The sequence below is a fragment of the Poecilia latipinna genome, unplaced genomic scaffold, assembly GCF_001443285.1.
Source record: "Poecilia latipinna isolate Pla-1442-1.1 unplaced genomic scaffold, P_latipinna-1.0 Scaffold40, whole genome shotgun sequence".
NCBI classification, from domain to species: Eukaryota; Metazoa; Chordata; class Actinopteri; order Cyprinodontiformes; family Poeciliidae; genus Poecilia; species Poecilia latipinna.
In genome coordinates this window covers 470738-485622 of record NW_015112656.1, presented here as the reverse complement: position 1 = coordinate 485622, position 14885 = coordinate 470738, and the positions used below count along the sequence as shown (strand labels likewise).

The following is a 14885-nucleotide window of genomic DNA, read 5'->3' as shown; positions in this document are numbered from 1 at the left end:
GCAAATGGTGCTATATAAATAAATCTAACACCTGGACCGGTCGCCAGTCTGTCGCAGGGCAACACAGACAGACAGGACAAACACCCATCCACACACACACACACACTCACACCTAAGGAGAACTTAGAGAGACCAATTAACCTAACAATCAAGTTTTTGGACTGTGGGAGGAAGTCGGAGTACCCGGAGAGAACCCACGCATTCACAGGGAGAACATGCAAACTCCGTGCTGAAGGACCCTGGGCCGGGAATCGAACCCAGAACCTTCTTGCTGCCAGACAACAGCACCACTGCTGACATAAGTGCAGTTGGTAGAAATGAAAGTATACAGTGATGAAAAGGTAACATGTAGGTACAAAATAAAAATTCAAATCACCAATTGTCAAAATAACAGTGACAACATAGGACAACGCTCATCATCAGTTATAGGAAGAGTATGAATTAGAAGGGTATACATAATTTTTTGATATGGCATCTTTAAGTAAAATGTAAATATTAATATATGTATTGTGATGTTTTGAAAAATGTCTATATTATTTCTCTTCTGAGATAAACTTCTGATTTAAGTGAAAATATATTTAGCAAACCTGCCAGAGGCATGAATCATTGTGGTACTGAATATCTTTATGTGAACGTGTTTGGATGTAAAACATGCAGCTATATGTTTTGTGATCACACTGAGACAAAAAGACTAAGGGTTTGTCCTAATAATTTTTTTTTATCAAACCAGTGCTTTTAAAAAGCACATGTAGGCAAAATGTGGAAGATTTAGCTTTTTAAATTGGTATTGGTGCTCATTATCTGGACCCCTTATATCAGAGAATTTAGGGATTTTCCCACTATGCTAAAAAAAATTATCAAACTAAACAATCAGTTGAGAAAATAATTAAACAACCATAGCTAAACTAGATGCTTAAAATGACTCGTAGACCAGTTCTTCTTTGAGTCTGCTTTCTGTTCTCTCAAGCCCCAGTCTGTTGTTCCTGTGAGTCGTTCCTTTCCACTTTCACCACATGCTTTCTCAGTTAAGAGACTCCTGCAAAGTATACCTATCAAATGCAATCATCTGTCCTCGGTTGCCATATTCTTGCAAGGGAGGAGAAACAAAGTCATTAATCTGTATTCTATTGGCTGGGCTTCCTTACCAAGATAACTTTTTCCAATTGTACTGTATTATATTTACAATAGAACTGGACTGTGGTTGAATGCAAATGTCTATATTGAATGTACTGGCATCAACTGGGATGATTTTATTATAAATTGCTATAGCTATAACTGAATACAAAATTAATCTGTCTTGCACTGCATAAATTAAATCGAACTGAACTAGGAAAATAAGGCTAATTATAACAGTCAAACTACATAAGTCCCCATTTAAAAAATGTTGTGATCTGGGGCCCAGGGGCCCTGGTGACATGGAACCGCCTTGTGTTTGAACATGAGCTAAAGCGTCTCTGCCATCGCGTGTTTATGATAGAACAACAGCCGTTGTATTAGCAGCTTATCAGCATTAGCGCCTGCTGCTCGCTCTGCCCCCCCTCCGGGGTGGGTGTGCGTCGTCGACGCTGTTACTGTCTCTTTAAATTTACCCAGGAGCCCCTTAAGGAGCCCCAGGGGCCCCTAGTCCGGCTCCCCACCCAGAAGACAAGCAAGAACCTTAAAATACATTACTGGAGGCCTAAGCTGAGACGAGTCTTGCTTGAACACTACAAAGTGTTTTCGCCGGCGGATTGAGTGATTCTATGAAAAGTTAACTTGGCTCCCGTGCGGGGCGCGTGGGAGAAACCCTGGAGAACACGGGCTCCAGAACGATGAGCGCCAGCCAGATGCGTGTCGAACGGTGCCGCGCGGCGGAACATGTTCCTGCTGTGACATGTTGTTCATGTGAGAGTGACATGTCCCGCTCCGCCGCTTCAACCCGCTGAGGAGGGAGGTAGTACACGAGCTACAACTACATCAACAGCCAGGCCAGTGATGGAAGAGAAAGAGACGAGGGAGAGCGAGCCAGTGGACCTCCGCTCTTCCGAACAGTCTGAGTTGCTCTCATTAATAATAAGCGGAGAGGAGGAAACGACGCAGGAGGGGAGCGACTTGGGAGGTAAACGACAAAATGTGTTTTTCTTTTTTCTTTTAGGGCCACAGCTGAGTGGGTGTGCGTGGTTGTCAGTGACACAGCCATTGTCAGTCAGACAGTTAATCCGTGTCAGGGACAAAGCCGTGGAGCGGCATGGCCCCTCTGTCTCTGTGGCTCCTATAAACAAAGGCTCAACAGCATACAAGCTGAAGCGACTCACTGCTGCCATCTAGAGGACAGCGATTGTAAGGCAAGACAAGTTTATTGGTATTGCACATTTCAGCAAGGCGAGCCAAAGTGATTTACATGATGAAGACATAAAACAACAAACGAGCAACAAGCATTTGCACAATAAAGAGAGAAAAGGTGAAATACAGAGTAAAATTAATGATGCTCCAGTTAATATTAACCAAAAGCAGTTCTAAATAAATGGGTTTTTAGCTTTGAATTATAGAAACACCGTGTTTCAGCAGTTTTGTAGTTTTCTGCTAGTTTGTTCCAGATTAGTGGAGCATAAAAACTGAATGCTGCTTCTCCGAGTTTGATTCTGGTTCTGCAGATATAGAGTAGACTTGAACCAGAAAATCAGAAGTTGGGTTACAACAACAGCAACAACAACAGATCTTTAATCTACTTTGGTGCTAAACCATTGAGTGATTTATAAACTAGCTAAAGTACATTAAGGTCAGTTCTCTGAGCTACAACAAGCCAATGTTAGGACTTCAGAACTGGATGATAAAAGACTTACTTTGAAATTGTCTTGTGTCAGTGTGTCTTGGAAAGTTTAGGAAAGTCCATCCCAGATTCTGATCTCTAGTATTTAGCTGTAAAAGATGAACCTGTGTTCTCACTTTTGATCAGGCCTTAAATGTATTGAACACATTTTAAAGTGGAATTAAAATGAGTCATTATGTGGATGTTTGTATGTAACTGAGTGGAATCCTCTTTTTGCCCATTAAGACTTTTACTCTGCAGGAAAAGAGAAACCAGAGTGGACCCAGAACTATTATAAATTGATTATGTCTTTGTAACTTATTGCCAAAATTTAGTTTAAGTGGTATTATGTAACTATACTGTTGAGGTCAGAATTATTATCACTCACCTTAATGTGTCCATGGAAATGACCATAATGAAAACTGTTCATACTTGCATTGCTTCTATAAGACAAAATCTCTACAACGTTTGATTAGCTTATTTTATTAAGGTGTACACTATACTGAATTTAACAAGAAAACTGACAAATGACAAGGCCGACATGTAGACCTCCATTGCTTTCTTTACTTCCAAGTCAAGTCTGATCATTCAAATAGCTTTAAAACTACAACTGAACGTCCAATTAACCTTTCACATCACAAAGTTGATTCAGTCAGCTTTGAATCTTTCCATAATCTACTCTGATTAGCAAGACCAGTGACTACAAACCAATTCCTTGATATTTTCTTTTAGCTGTCTATTTTTCTGTTTTGTATTTGTTGCTGTCTCTTGGCCACGTCATCCTTTAAAAAGAGGTTTTTAATCTTTATTTTACCCGGGGATTTTTTATCCGGATAAAATAAAGTTAACAAGAAGAACAGCAATATGATCATAACATTGCAAAGCACTAAGACACAAATTCTGTTGCAAACAGACATGAGTGTGGCTGTAAGCGCAACATTTCAAAAAAATAATCAGATGTCAACATTCATCCCTCGGTCTCTGCCAAGTCATTGCTGCTTAGCTGGATTCTATTGGAGATGATGTGTTAAGGAAGATATTTGTGAAAGCTCTTCATCATGGAAGACTTCATGGTTATCATCCAAGAAAAACTCAGTTACTGAAACAATGACATCAATACCTGACTAGAGTTTGCTCATGTGCATTTGAAACATGGGGATTTCTTTTAGAAGTCTGTTCTTTAGTCTGATGAGACTGATCTTGAGATCTTTGGGTGCAGAGATGTTGCTTTTGATTGGAGAAGACACATAGAGACCTTCAACCCTAAAAATACAGCTTCCACTGTTAAACATAGTGGTGAGAACATGATGCTGTGGGACTGTTTTGCTACTTCAGCCACCCGGAACCTTGTTTGTGTTCATAGGGTCATGAAAAAGAGTAGTATCTTGTCATTTTGAAGAATAATTTAAATAAATCTGTCTCGTTTAGATCTGGGTCATGGAGTGGCCCTCAGAGATCACAAATATCAGTCCCATTGAGAATCTTTGGCAGGTGCTTAATGTCAACGTCCATGCTAGAAGACCACACAATGTAGATGTGTGGTCTACAGTGATTTGCCATACCTCAAAAGTCAGACATGTCAACCTTATGAAGAACTACAGACAGAAGCTGTCATCAACTGTAAGGCAGACAGGCCACACTATCAAATGAGGGCTAATAATTTTGACCTTTTCACTTTTGAGTTTTCTTGTTACAATTCAGCACATCACTAATCCACCACAACCATTTCCTTTCAATGTGGTGGAGCAGTATTTAGGTGAAGCTTAACAGCGCCCTCTGGAGTTACCAAATCTAACATTCACAGAATTTGCCCTGACATTTTTTATGAGATTCTGTTAATAAACATGAGTAATTGTATCAAAGTAGTAACAGAAACAAACAAAAGGTAATATAGCTGCTTTGATATTTACAGATATGTATAATGATAAGAATGTTATTTGTATTTGATAACAAATCTGACAGTGTTGATAGTCAGCTGCTTCATATAACCTTGTCAATAAATTAAAAATGTCTTATTTTTAACTGAACATACTTTAAAAATCAAGAATGAAATTTTAGTTCAGTCACAAGTTGTCAAATAAAATTTATGTCAGGGTCATTAAGTCAGTCATTTTAAAATATTATTTTAACGTAGTGATGAAAACATAAAGCAACATACAAAACAAACATCCATTTAATATTGTAGAACAATTAAATCCTAAGGACTGACTTGAGATGGCTGGGCATCTGAACAGGATGGATGTCTGGTTTCCCTCCTGACCTTTTTCTTTGCTTTCTTTTTTCAGCATCTCTTTACTAATATTAACAAGAGCACATGTACATGCAACACTCATAATTACATAAAAATGACCCCAGCCAAAAAAAAAAGCAAACACACACAGAGGGGAGAGGCAAAACAAAAAAACTAAAAGCAGACCCACCAGCAGACCAATCACCATAAACACCTAGTCTTTTTGCCACATGACCTCATGACAAGTCCTCTTCCCATGTCAAGTTGGATATCATTTTGGCCCAGCCATGTGTAAAAGACAGTCCAGATCTCCCAAAATCTGTTAAGCTTCTTATTAGTAAAATAGCTGATCTTCTCAAGGCTCTTTCTTCCATGAGAATGCAATACAGCATATAGCTTCCAAAAAACAATCACTAAGTAGGGATCTTGAATTGTTTGAGATAACAAATTTTTCAGGATACATATTTAAGATGCACATTTTAGAATTTAAAGGAACCTCCTTACCAGTCATCAAGCTAATCACAGTCAACACAGCCTTCCAATAAAACTAATACGTGAGGACATGCCCACTTTGTATGTGGCCATGTCTTTTCTGGGAAGTGCATTTAATGCAAATGTCAGGACTATTCGTGTTGAAGTGAAGCAATCTAACTGGAGTGATTGCCCAGCTAGCCACTGTACTGTAATAATTTGGCATTTGTGTTGGCAGATTGAGTATGAATCAAAGCTCAACTCTCTGACCACTTCTGGCTTTCAACTTTCTCCCAGATCTGTTACTCACACTTGTAGAATGCTGCTCGAAGATTCGTTACATTTATCAAAAAACAAGAAGCAAAGAATAGACACCTGTCCTCTATCTTCTAAGAGGTTCACAGTAATGTCTTCTAGCGAAGACAAAGAAGATAGATCAAGATTATTGTGCTGCTGGGACAAAATGAAACGCCGAAATCCGAATCAGAAGATATCAGTAATTCTGTAGGAATACAAAATTTTTGTATTCCTACAGAACATTTTTGAACAAAACTTCAACTTGTTTTGACGTTTTTCAAATGATATAAATACCCTCCCTGTATAGAGATCGGACACCTTGGCTATACTTTTGGTATACCAGAACTTAAAACCTGTGTCTGCTCTACCTGGTTGAAAATCACTGTTTTGGTGAATTGGTGAGAACTGGGATAGTTGATGTTTTTTCCCCAAATAATCAATGAGTATATGGCCAGGTCTGTCAGAGCTGGAGGTAAAGGACAAACACAAGGACTGTCTGTGTGTTCAGCTTAGATCTAATTTACTATTTACCGGTGTGGCTGATCTGTGTATTGTCTTGCTCTCTGAAGAAGACAATCTTGCCAATGGCCATGGTGGAGAGGACTCTGAGACAGGTATGGTCACACCTGTGAGATCACCTGCCACCAGCTACTGGAGCATCACAGAGGGACCCGACCACCCACTCCTCCTCTCTCCAGCGCCCGGGCCTTCAGGACGCAAACCCAGGGTCCAGAGAGCGTCACGTCCAGGCCTGAGCAGGATTCCTGGCCGCGATCACCGCCGCTACTACCACGAATACTGGCGCAGCGAGTATTTGATGGACTTTGACCCCCAAAGGCACGGAATGATCTGCATGGTGTGTGGCAGCACGCTCGCCACCCTGAAGCTCAGTACCATCAAGAGACACATCAGGCAGAAGCACCCGGACTCTCTCCTGTGGAGTGCTGCAGACAAGGAGGTGATCCGCTCTGGATGGGAGAGCCATCTGAGTCTGGGGGCAGGTCAGAGGTCTGCTGCTGGACCCTCGCTCCAAGGAGAAGAGGATTCTATGCACTTTGGTCAGCATATAGGTGGTGAGTAGAGCGAGTTTTTTAGATCTCATATTCAGTGGGAATGTGCATTATGTTCTTACTTGGGGTGGCAAGAGGCGGAGAGGACAGTGGTGTGACTTTGTGATTATGTTTTGGGGGCTGTACCCCATCAGTGTATGGGACACTGTGCAAGATAATTGGGATTACAAAAGCCAGATATACAGACTGGACGATGTGATTATGATTTCTAACCATTTTCCAAATATTCTTCTATAAAGTGTAGAGTAAATTTGTATTTATTCTTCTCTACTCTAATGCCTCTATATAGAATTTAGTGCAACAAGTTGACTTCAGAAATTGCCAATTAGGTAACTAAGTGAAGAAGAAAGCCAGAGCTACAACGAATGATTGAGATAATTCTTTGTAGCTCTGGATAAACAAGTCCACATGATAATCTGTGACAAGACATGAGAACTGCTGTTAACAGATGCTCTCTATCCAGCTGGACTGAGTTTGAGCTGCTTTGTGAAAAAGAATTGGCAACAATCTTCATCCTTAGGTGTCAGAGCCGTTGGAAATAGACTTGCAGCGGCAATTCCAGCTAGAGCTAAATCTCCAAGTACTGACTCAGGTAGACTGAAAATAAACACCATTTCCCACATACATCACATTTTTTTTATCTAAAAAACCCCAAACATTTAAATTAACATTAATTTCATTTCATTAATTTAAAATCACACGTCTTTTTCCTTCTTGTTCATAATTGTGCGATTACAGAAAAGTGTGATCCAATTCATCAAAGTTTCTTGTTAAAACATGACAGCTATGCTTTGACAGGCATGCTGTTTTTCTGTTCAATAGTAGCTGGCAGCAAAGTACTAGGAAAATATATACATGTGCTAATGAGAAGTTGGCAAGCATGAATTGAAGCAAACATGAAACATTTTCACTCTTTGAAGAGACCCAGTGTCAGAAAAGTCTTGTTGTGGTTCTGTTAGAGTTCTGCTGCTCACACTAACATAAGAAATTATCTTTACAGTCTGAGCCTCCAGCAGGCAACTGGGTTGTTAAACTCCCATAAGGAATAGTTTGTAATATTCTTTACAAGCTATTCTGTTAGGAACAGCAGAACCCAACAATCTGCCACCTGACTTACTGCTTGAGTTAAGATAACTGTTGGAGAGCAAAGGTACCAGTTTAACATCCCAAAGCAGCACATTACCTGCTTTACACTTCAGTATCTGAACTCATCAAGCCTAACAATGGACCGGGCTATCTGTAAGCTACAATCCTCTGATAACTGCTTTCTTAAATAAAAGATCCTGATCTGCTTCTGTTTCTCAGGTTGCGTTCTAAACAGATGTTTTTTATGTTTGTTTTGTCTGGATGTTCCAAAATACAATATACCCAGAAACTCCAGATCCAGTTCCACTGCAGGAGCACCAACAGCAGCACCCCGCTTTGACTCCACGGACCGTAGAGGACGAGAACCTCCAACCCCAAGCGGAGGAGCACGAGCTCCCCGGCCCGTCGGCGCGGACCTTGGAGCGCTACCTGAATGACTCTCTGCACGCTTGGTTCCGCCAGGAGTTCCTGATGGAGTATGAGGCTGAGGCCGGCCGCCTGCTCTGCATGGTGTGTGGAGCAGTACTCCCCTCGCTCCACTTGGATCACATAAAGAGCCACGTGCTGGAAACCCACCCCAACTCGCTGGTGTACAGCTCAGAAGAGAAGCACTGCATCCTACAGGCCTGGGCCCAGACCCACGGTGAGAACGTCAGCCACTGTCGAGTCAAGTTTATTTGTATGGCACATTTCAGCAACAAGGCAGTTCAAAGTGTCTTACATCACAGCCTCAAACTTAAGGCATAAGAACATTTCATTCTATGTTAGATTCACGTTTGCAATAAATGACTACTAAGGTACGGATGATTAATCTTATGATTTGCTTTCTCATCACCCCCTAATCACTTAATATCCTGATCAACATCACCATGGTAACATCTAGCCTCTGCTGTGTCCTAGAAAATGTTGTAGAGATGATGATTCAAAGGTTTGTTGCATTTATGTTGGTAAAAGTGCTTGAACCTTTGGAGAGCCTTTAAGTGGTGCATTATTCTGGGTAGAACCTGAATGCTGTGGGTCTGTCTGCTCTCTGCCAGGTGAACCAGACTCAGTCAAGTCAGAACCTACACCCAACACCAAAGTAAAGGGGGCGGACATTTTCACAGAAGACCTTAAGACGGTTCCAATCAACGCTGACATGTTCCCAGAGGGTGACAGCACTTTAACTCAGGACATTCGTTTGATCGGTGAGGATGGAGGGGTCGGGGCCCCACACCTGCCATCCCAGCCTCTCCGGCAGTCCAGGAAGAGGCGATTGAGAGGGGGTGACCCCTGGCGACTCCGCCTCGACTATCTAGTAGCCTATGGGCCCCAAGATCAGGGCACTTTTTGCATGGTGTGTTCTCAGGTCTTGCATGAAAGCAAGGTGAGCAGCTTCCGGCGCCACATTCAGGAATGCCACCCTGAGACCACAACGCTGAGCCGACAAGAAAGAGAAGCAATGGCTGCTGCCTGGACCAAAGACTCGTCTGCTGATGGAATGCAAATACCAGATGGTGAGAAATGTTTCCACATTGTTGTGCTTTATTCAGCAGTCACTAAATCTTGACTATTATCAATAATTAATAGCATCCTGCCCTGCAGTCATCATACGCTGTCACCTTTCTGTCTTGTAAACAAGGCTCTTCTTGTTAAATAGTATGAATAATTAGTCATTTAGTCATGTAAATAATGTTTGTTGTCTTATGTGCCGATAAAATAAATGTTTAGACCTAAGAGCACAATGTGTAAAATCATTTCATGATTTTTTTTCACTCAAGAGATTTGACTGAATTTTAGCCCATCCTGTTATCATATTATTAGACATCAGTATTGGTGCATTCCTATTTCTAACAGTTGCACAAGGAAGATTTATCATACAATATTCATTATAGAAGTTAATTGAATAAAAATTATCCTACATAAAGAAAATGTATTTCAAATTTCAAATTCAAAACTTTCCATGCCGTACAGACAGTAAGAAAACATGTTTCCTTGTACAATGAAATTCTTAATAGGAATATAAACTTTACAAAAATATAAACTATGCACAAGGACAATGTAGATATTTTATACAGATTAGCTGGTATGTGCAGCAATCAGTGAAACAGTGAGGAGCAGCAGTGATAACCTGTTTGTTATTTGCTGTCATTAAAGAGAGCAAATAATGGCTGACAAGTCTAAACAGCAGTACGTTTGCTGGTCTTTGTTCAACCTGAGGTCCTCCCTCCCTCTCTGTGTCTGTAGAACTGAACCCCAGTGAAGCTGTTGTCTTCAGTACTACCAAAGGCAGAAATGAGGATTCCACCTCTGATGTCTGCGCTCCCCTCAACGCGGTGAACAGCAACGACAGTGCTGTTCACGGAGGGAGGAGCAGATCCAAGGACTGTGGCGTTGCTGCCCCGGTCCCTCGCCACGGCCATTACCCCGGGAAGGACCAGAGGAGGAACTACCAGGTGCGCTGGCGAATGGAATACCTGATGGATTATGACTGTAGGAGACACGGCCTGGTCTGCATGGTGTGTGGAGCCACTCTGGCGACGCTGAAGGTCAGTACCATCAAGCGGCACATCCAGCAGGTTCATCCTCACTCCCTGCTGTATGGCGCTGAGGAGAAGGAGCAAGCCTTGCTGAGCTACAGCCAGACTGCCCTGCACTTCGTCCACTCTGATGACTGCTTCTCCTCCCAGGACCACGGACTCACGCAGGGCGCTGCCTCTCCTGCACAGCTTGGCACTTAGAAAGGGCTTCTGTCTGTTTTCTCTCCTGGCTTCTGTTCAGAAGCAGCCCTTACTTTTCTGTCCCTAAACCATAAAAATGGATGACTCTTCAATTCACCTCTAGTGTGAAATCAGAGCACGATTGTGTTATAGCAAGAAAGAGTGTAAGATTCAAGTTTACAAAAGTGGGATAACCTCTTTAAAACCCCCTTCAATTTGCTTCTTAGTTTCTACTAGGAGGCTGAAAATGAAGTGATGTCAAAATGTCAAAGCTTCATGAACATTTCAAAGTCCAGTGACTCATTAAGAAGGAACAATGACACTTTATTTAGATTTCCTTTTTGGAAGTTACTGATGTCTTTGCACAAAATGAACCAAATCCTGGCCAACAGAGTGGATTATGTGCTACAACAGATAACACATGAAAGCTATTATTAAGCCATGTGAGTCTGCCTTTTCCATATGATGGAATCCATAAATCAGTGCTGAGAACAGCATAAGAATGCAAAGCCATATTTCATAAGGAGTGAAGCTGAATTGGACTGAAGCAGAGCCTCAGGCAGAGGCTTTATGATGACAGGTTGAGAGTTTCTACTTGGATGATTTCACTCAGCAGGTTAGATCGCTGAGGGGCAAAAAGATTGTTGACAGGACTCAAACATCTTTACATTTAGACGAGACCTGCAGCCAGGACCATGTTGAGCTGATTAGATCTCTTGTTTTTATATTTTGCAACCTTGATCCACAGGACTGGTAGCATCATGATTAATGTCCAACTGTTAGTGTCATGAACTGAATTGAGCTGGTGCTTTAAGTTGTCCTGAGCATTTAGAGAATAATCCCTCAGGTCCAATACACATTACTGCCTGTCAACCTGCTTTGTTCCTACATTTCTCTTTAATTAGCTACAAAAAGAGCAAAATAGTGTTTTTGTTGCAGGTTTCCTGTACCAGAGGAGACATTTTCACACAGATCCTTTGCCAAGTTGTTAACATATATGTGGCCACATCACTGGCTCATCTGCTGGGTGTAGGAGCTGCTTTTTTTATTGCTGCAATGAATTATACCGGAATCAGTAGTTGGTGACATTGTGATGACAACAAAGGCTAAACTAAGAAGCAATATAAACAGTAAACATTAACATAACAAAACTAATCAGCTACATGTCTGTCAAATGGACGCTAAATATATTTGAAAGTGTTCTCATTGACTTCGATTATAAAATAGTTGAAAAAGAAATATGGACATTTTCTAGTATTAAAACTATGTTTGAGTGATTTTTTTTTTCTCAGCGATAATTTTTCACTACAAAATTATCGAACATTTCAGTGAAATTAAAGCAAAGCTAAAGAAGTGTCTCTTTCTCCATCATGGCTTTTCTCTGTCACTGCTACATCCGCTCACTTTATTAGATTTTGCTGCATTTAATTCACATTTTGCCAGACAAATATTCAGTGTGCACTGTTGCATCAAGCTTCATAGAAACCATTTTGGTTTCTAGCAAATGGAAAATATACTGAGGTGACTAGCTTCTGTCTCAGTGTCAGCTTTAAGGATTCTGGCAGCTGGAATTGAACTGTTGTTAATGAGACAAACTTACAAATGAGTCTCTGGGCTTAAAAGGTTTTAGGGACACCATTGAATATTTATTTGTTCATATTTGGGGCTTGTTTCTGGTCAGGGCCCAAGTCTTTTTTCTCAGGAAGTTAGAAACCGAGTGACAGATGAACACAACGCAGCACTTTGTCCCAGAAGCTCTACTAAACTCCACCCCTATCTGTGTGCAGCCAGTAAAATGTTTGACGTTTTTGCTGATGACAATGAATGGAGCGTGCAGCGAGCGACTGCAGACTGCTTAGTCCTTGTTTACAAGTGCAGGTGAAGGATGCCCTCCTCAGTCGTCCGTTTTAATCTCAGTCTAGGTAATACAGCACCATGCATCCTTCCCATCAGCCAAATCATCCTACCTTAACACTGCACAAAAATGTGTAAATATCTGAAAATGAGTTGTATTTTTCCTTTGTATGAGCACTTTTTTGCATCCTGGTTTTTACAAAATATGTTTGTAACTCAGTCCAGTTTTTCTACTTTATTCAAAATTGAGCGATGAAGGCATGTTTTAACGCTGGAGAAATGCTTGTTAAATTTATGAATTCACTTTGCAGACTTTGCTCCAGCTTCATTGTGTTTTTTCCCCCCCCATTCAGTGTACAAAGTTTATGCAACACGTAAAATAATTCTGTCATAGAATGTCACTTCTTCTTTTTCTTCTTCTCTTGGAAAACATATCTCAGGGATTCTGTTTGCATTAACACTTTAATCAGTGATTGTTTTTCGTTTTGTTTTCTTCTAGGCTGTCTCTGTTCGACACTTCTGCATTTACATGTTGGCTTCAGTTGTGTCACTGTCAAACATAAATACCACAGTGAATTAAAAGCTACATTTTAAAATAACTCGAGCCTAAAATTCTGACTAAAAAATACAGATTTCTGGAGAATAAATCAAAACTTATGATGTCAAAAGAAAACCTCATTTGATGAGTAAATTTTAGTGACGCAATGATGTGAAAATTTGGGCCGATGTTGATATCTACACATTTCCCAACTATTTCCACAATGTGAAGAAACAATCATATAATGCTGACATTATGTCTCTGCTTCAGTTGTCGCTGCATCACTATCACTGTCACATGACCAGACAAACCGCCTGCTTCAAACACATTCACATGCAGCAGTAAGGGAGTAAAGCAGATTCCAATATGTTGAAAATTGACTAACATTGGCCGATACTGATACTGATATTTCTCATATATCAAACCATCCTACCTTAACAATATCAGGGTCAAAACAATGACAAGCTAAAAGGCACAATGCTTTAAATATGACCTTATGCAGTCTGAACTGTATCTCAGCCTTCGTCATGTGATGGTGGGTTCATGACTCTGTGGTATTTATGTGGGACTGACTTTCATAAACAGTTGAAATGTCTTTAATGAAGGATAAAATCTTTAATCCAAAGCTAACGTAAAGTGACACGGCAGAACAGGCTCCATCTTTATGGCTCCTCGTCTCTGACATAAGCACTTAATTCATGAGATGATGAAGTGAGACATGATGCGTTGCTTGTGTGTGTGTGTGTGTGTGTGTGTGTGTGAAAAGTGATTGCTCTGCCCCTTTCCAACAGGTCAATGTGTGAAATGTGCATCCTGTCATCAGTGAATAAAACTCATTGATCCTCTAATCCTTTCTAAAGTGAGATTTTGGTGCTGTTGTTTTATATTCTCTTCATGGGTATTTGAAGGCCAGTCAACATTAGACAGTTTACATCTACTGACAGTGTAGATTTATAGATCTGATAATGGTTCATATGCCTCCTAGAATGTCAGAGCATCACTTTGACCTTCAGGATGTTTATCATTTGGTGTCACAGTCAGTGAAGGTCAATTTATCTTTTGAGTTCTGGAACATTTTACTTGGGATGAAATGATTAATCATGATGATTCGATTATTTGAATGATTGCCAACTAATTTAGTAATCATTAATAGATTGTTACCTGGAGCATACAGATTTTAAAAGAGGCCATCTGCAGAAAGAACAAACTAAAACTATACAGCAAATATATACATTTTGCATTTAAGATAATAGCACCATCGTCTGTAAATATATTCCACCAGAACTCGTCAACTGGCAGTTTTAGTTTCACCTGGGTTTAACTTAGTAAAAAAATCTCCTATGATGTATGTTTTGCTGTCTAATTATTAATCAGTTAATCCAAAAAAATATCCAACATATCAGCCCTCAACTATTGATGTTCAGTTCAGCAAAATAAGAGTTGATGTTTTTTATTTTTAGATTTTTTCTTCAGCTTTCTTTGCAACAAATGATCAAGGGTTCGCTAAAGGAATGCTGTTATTGTATTTTAGGTAATAAAATGTGTATTTTCTTATTTAAAAAAGGAATTCAATTGTTTTTGCTATGTATTTCCAAATATTGTACAAAATAAGCTTAAGTGGTGAAATGACAATTATTAAAATAATTGATAACTAATATAATCATTAGTTGCAAACCATAAACTGAAATTATTTTACCTTCAAAATGACACGTAGAACCATGCGGTTTATGAGAAACTGTTTTCATATGCTCACTAATAAATAACATTAACATTAAGCACCATGGTCTAATGCAGACCGGCGGTTGCTACGGAAATAACTGGAAAACATTATGAATGCTGAGAACATCATGGC

General features: G+C 40.2%; 1 protein-coding gene across 2 annotated transcripts; it reads left to right on the top strand.

Annotated features, from left to right (window-relative positions):
* Positions 1-551: 551 nt before the first annotated feature.
* Positions 552-13881, top strand: zfta (zinc finger translocation associated). Of its 2 annotated transcripts, XM_015047128.1 has the most exons (6): positions 552-2098; positions 6356-6400; positions 6485-6859; positions 8229-8585; positions 8980-9438; positions 10169-13881. In XM_015047128.1, exons 1-6 carry the CDS (start codon positions 1975-1977, stop codon positions 10660-10662), a joined length of 1854 nt encoding a protein of 617 aa, XP_014902614.1. In that variant the 5' UTR covers positions 552-1974; the 3' UTR covers positions 10663-13881. The 2 variants fall into 2 exon arrangements, with proteins under 2 accessions (XP_014902614.1, XP_014902606.1); XM_015047120.1 differs by having other exon boundaries at positions 6356-6859.
* Positions 13882-14885: the final 1004 nt, after the last annotated feature.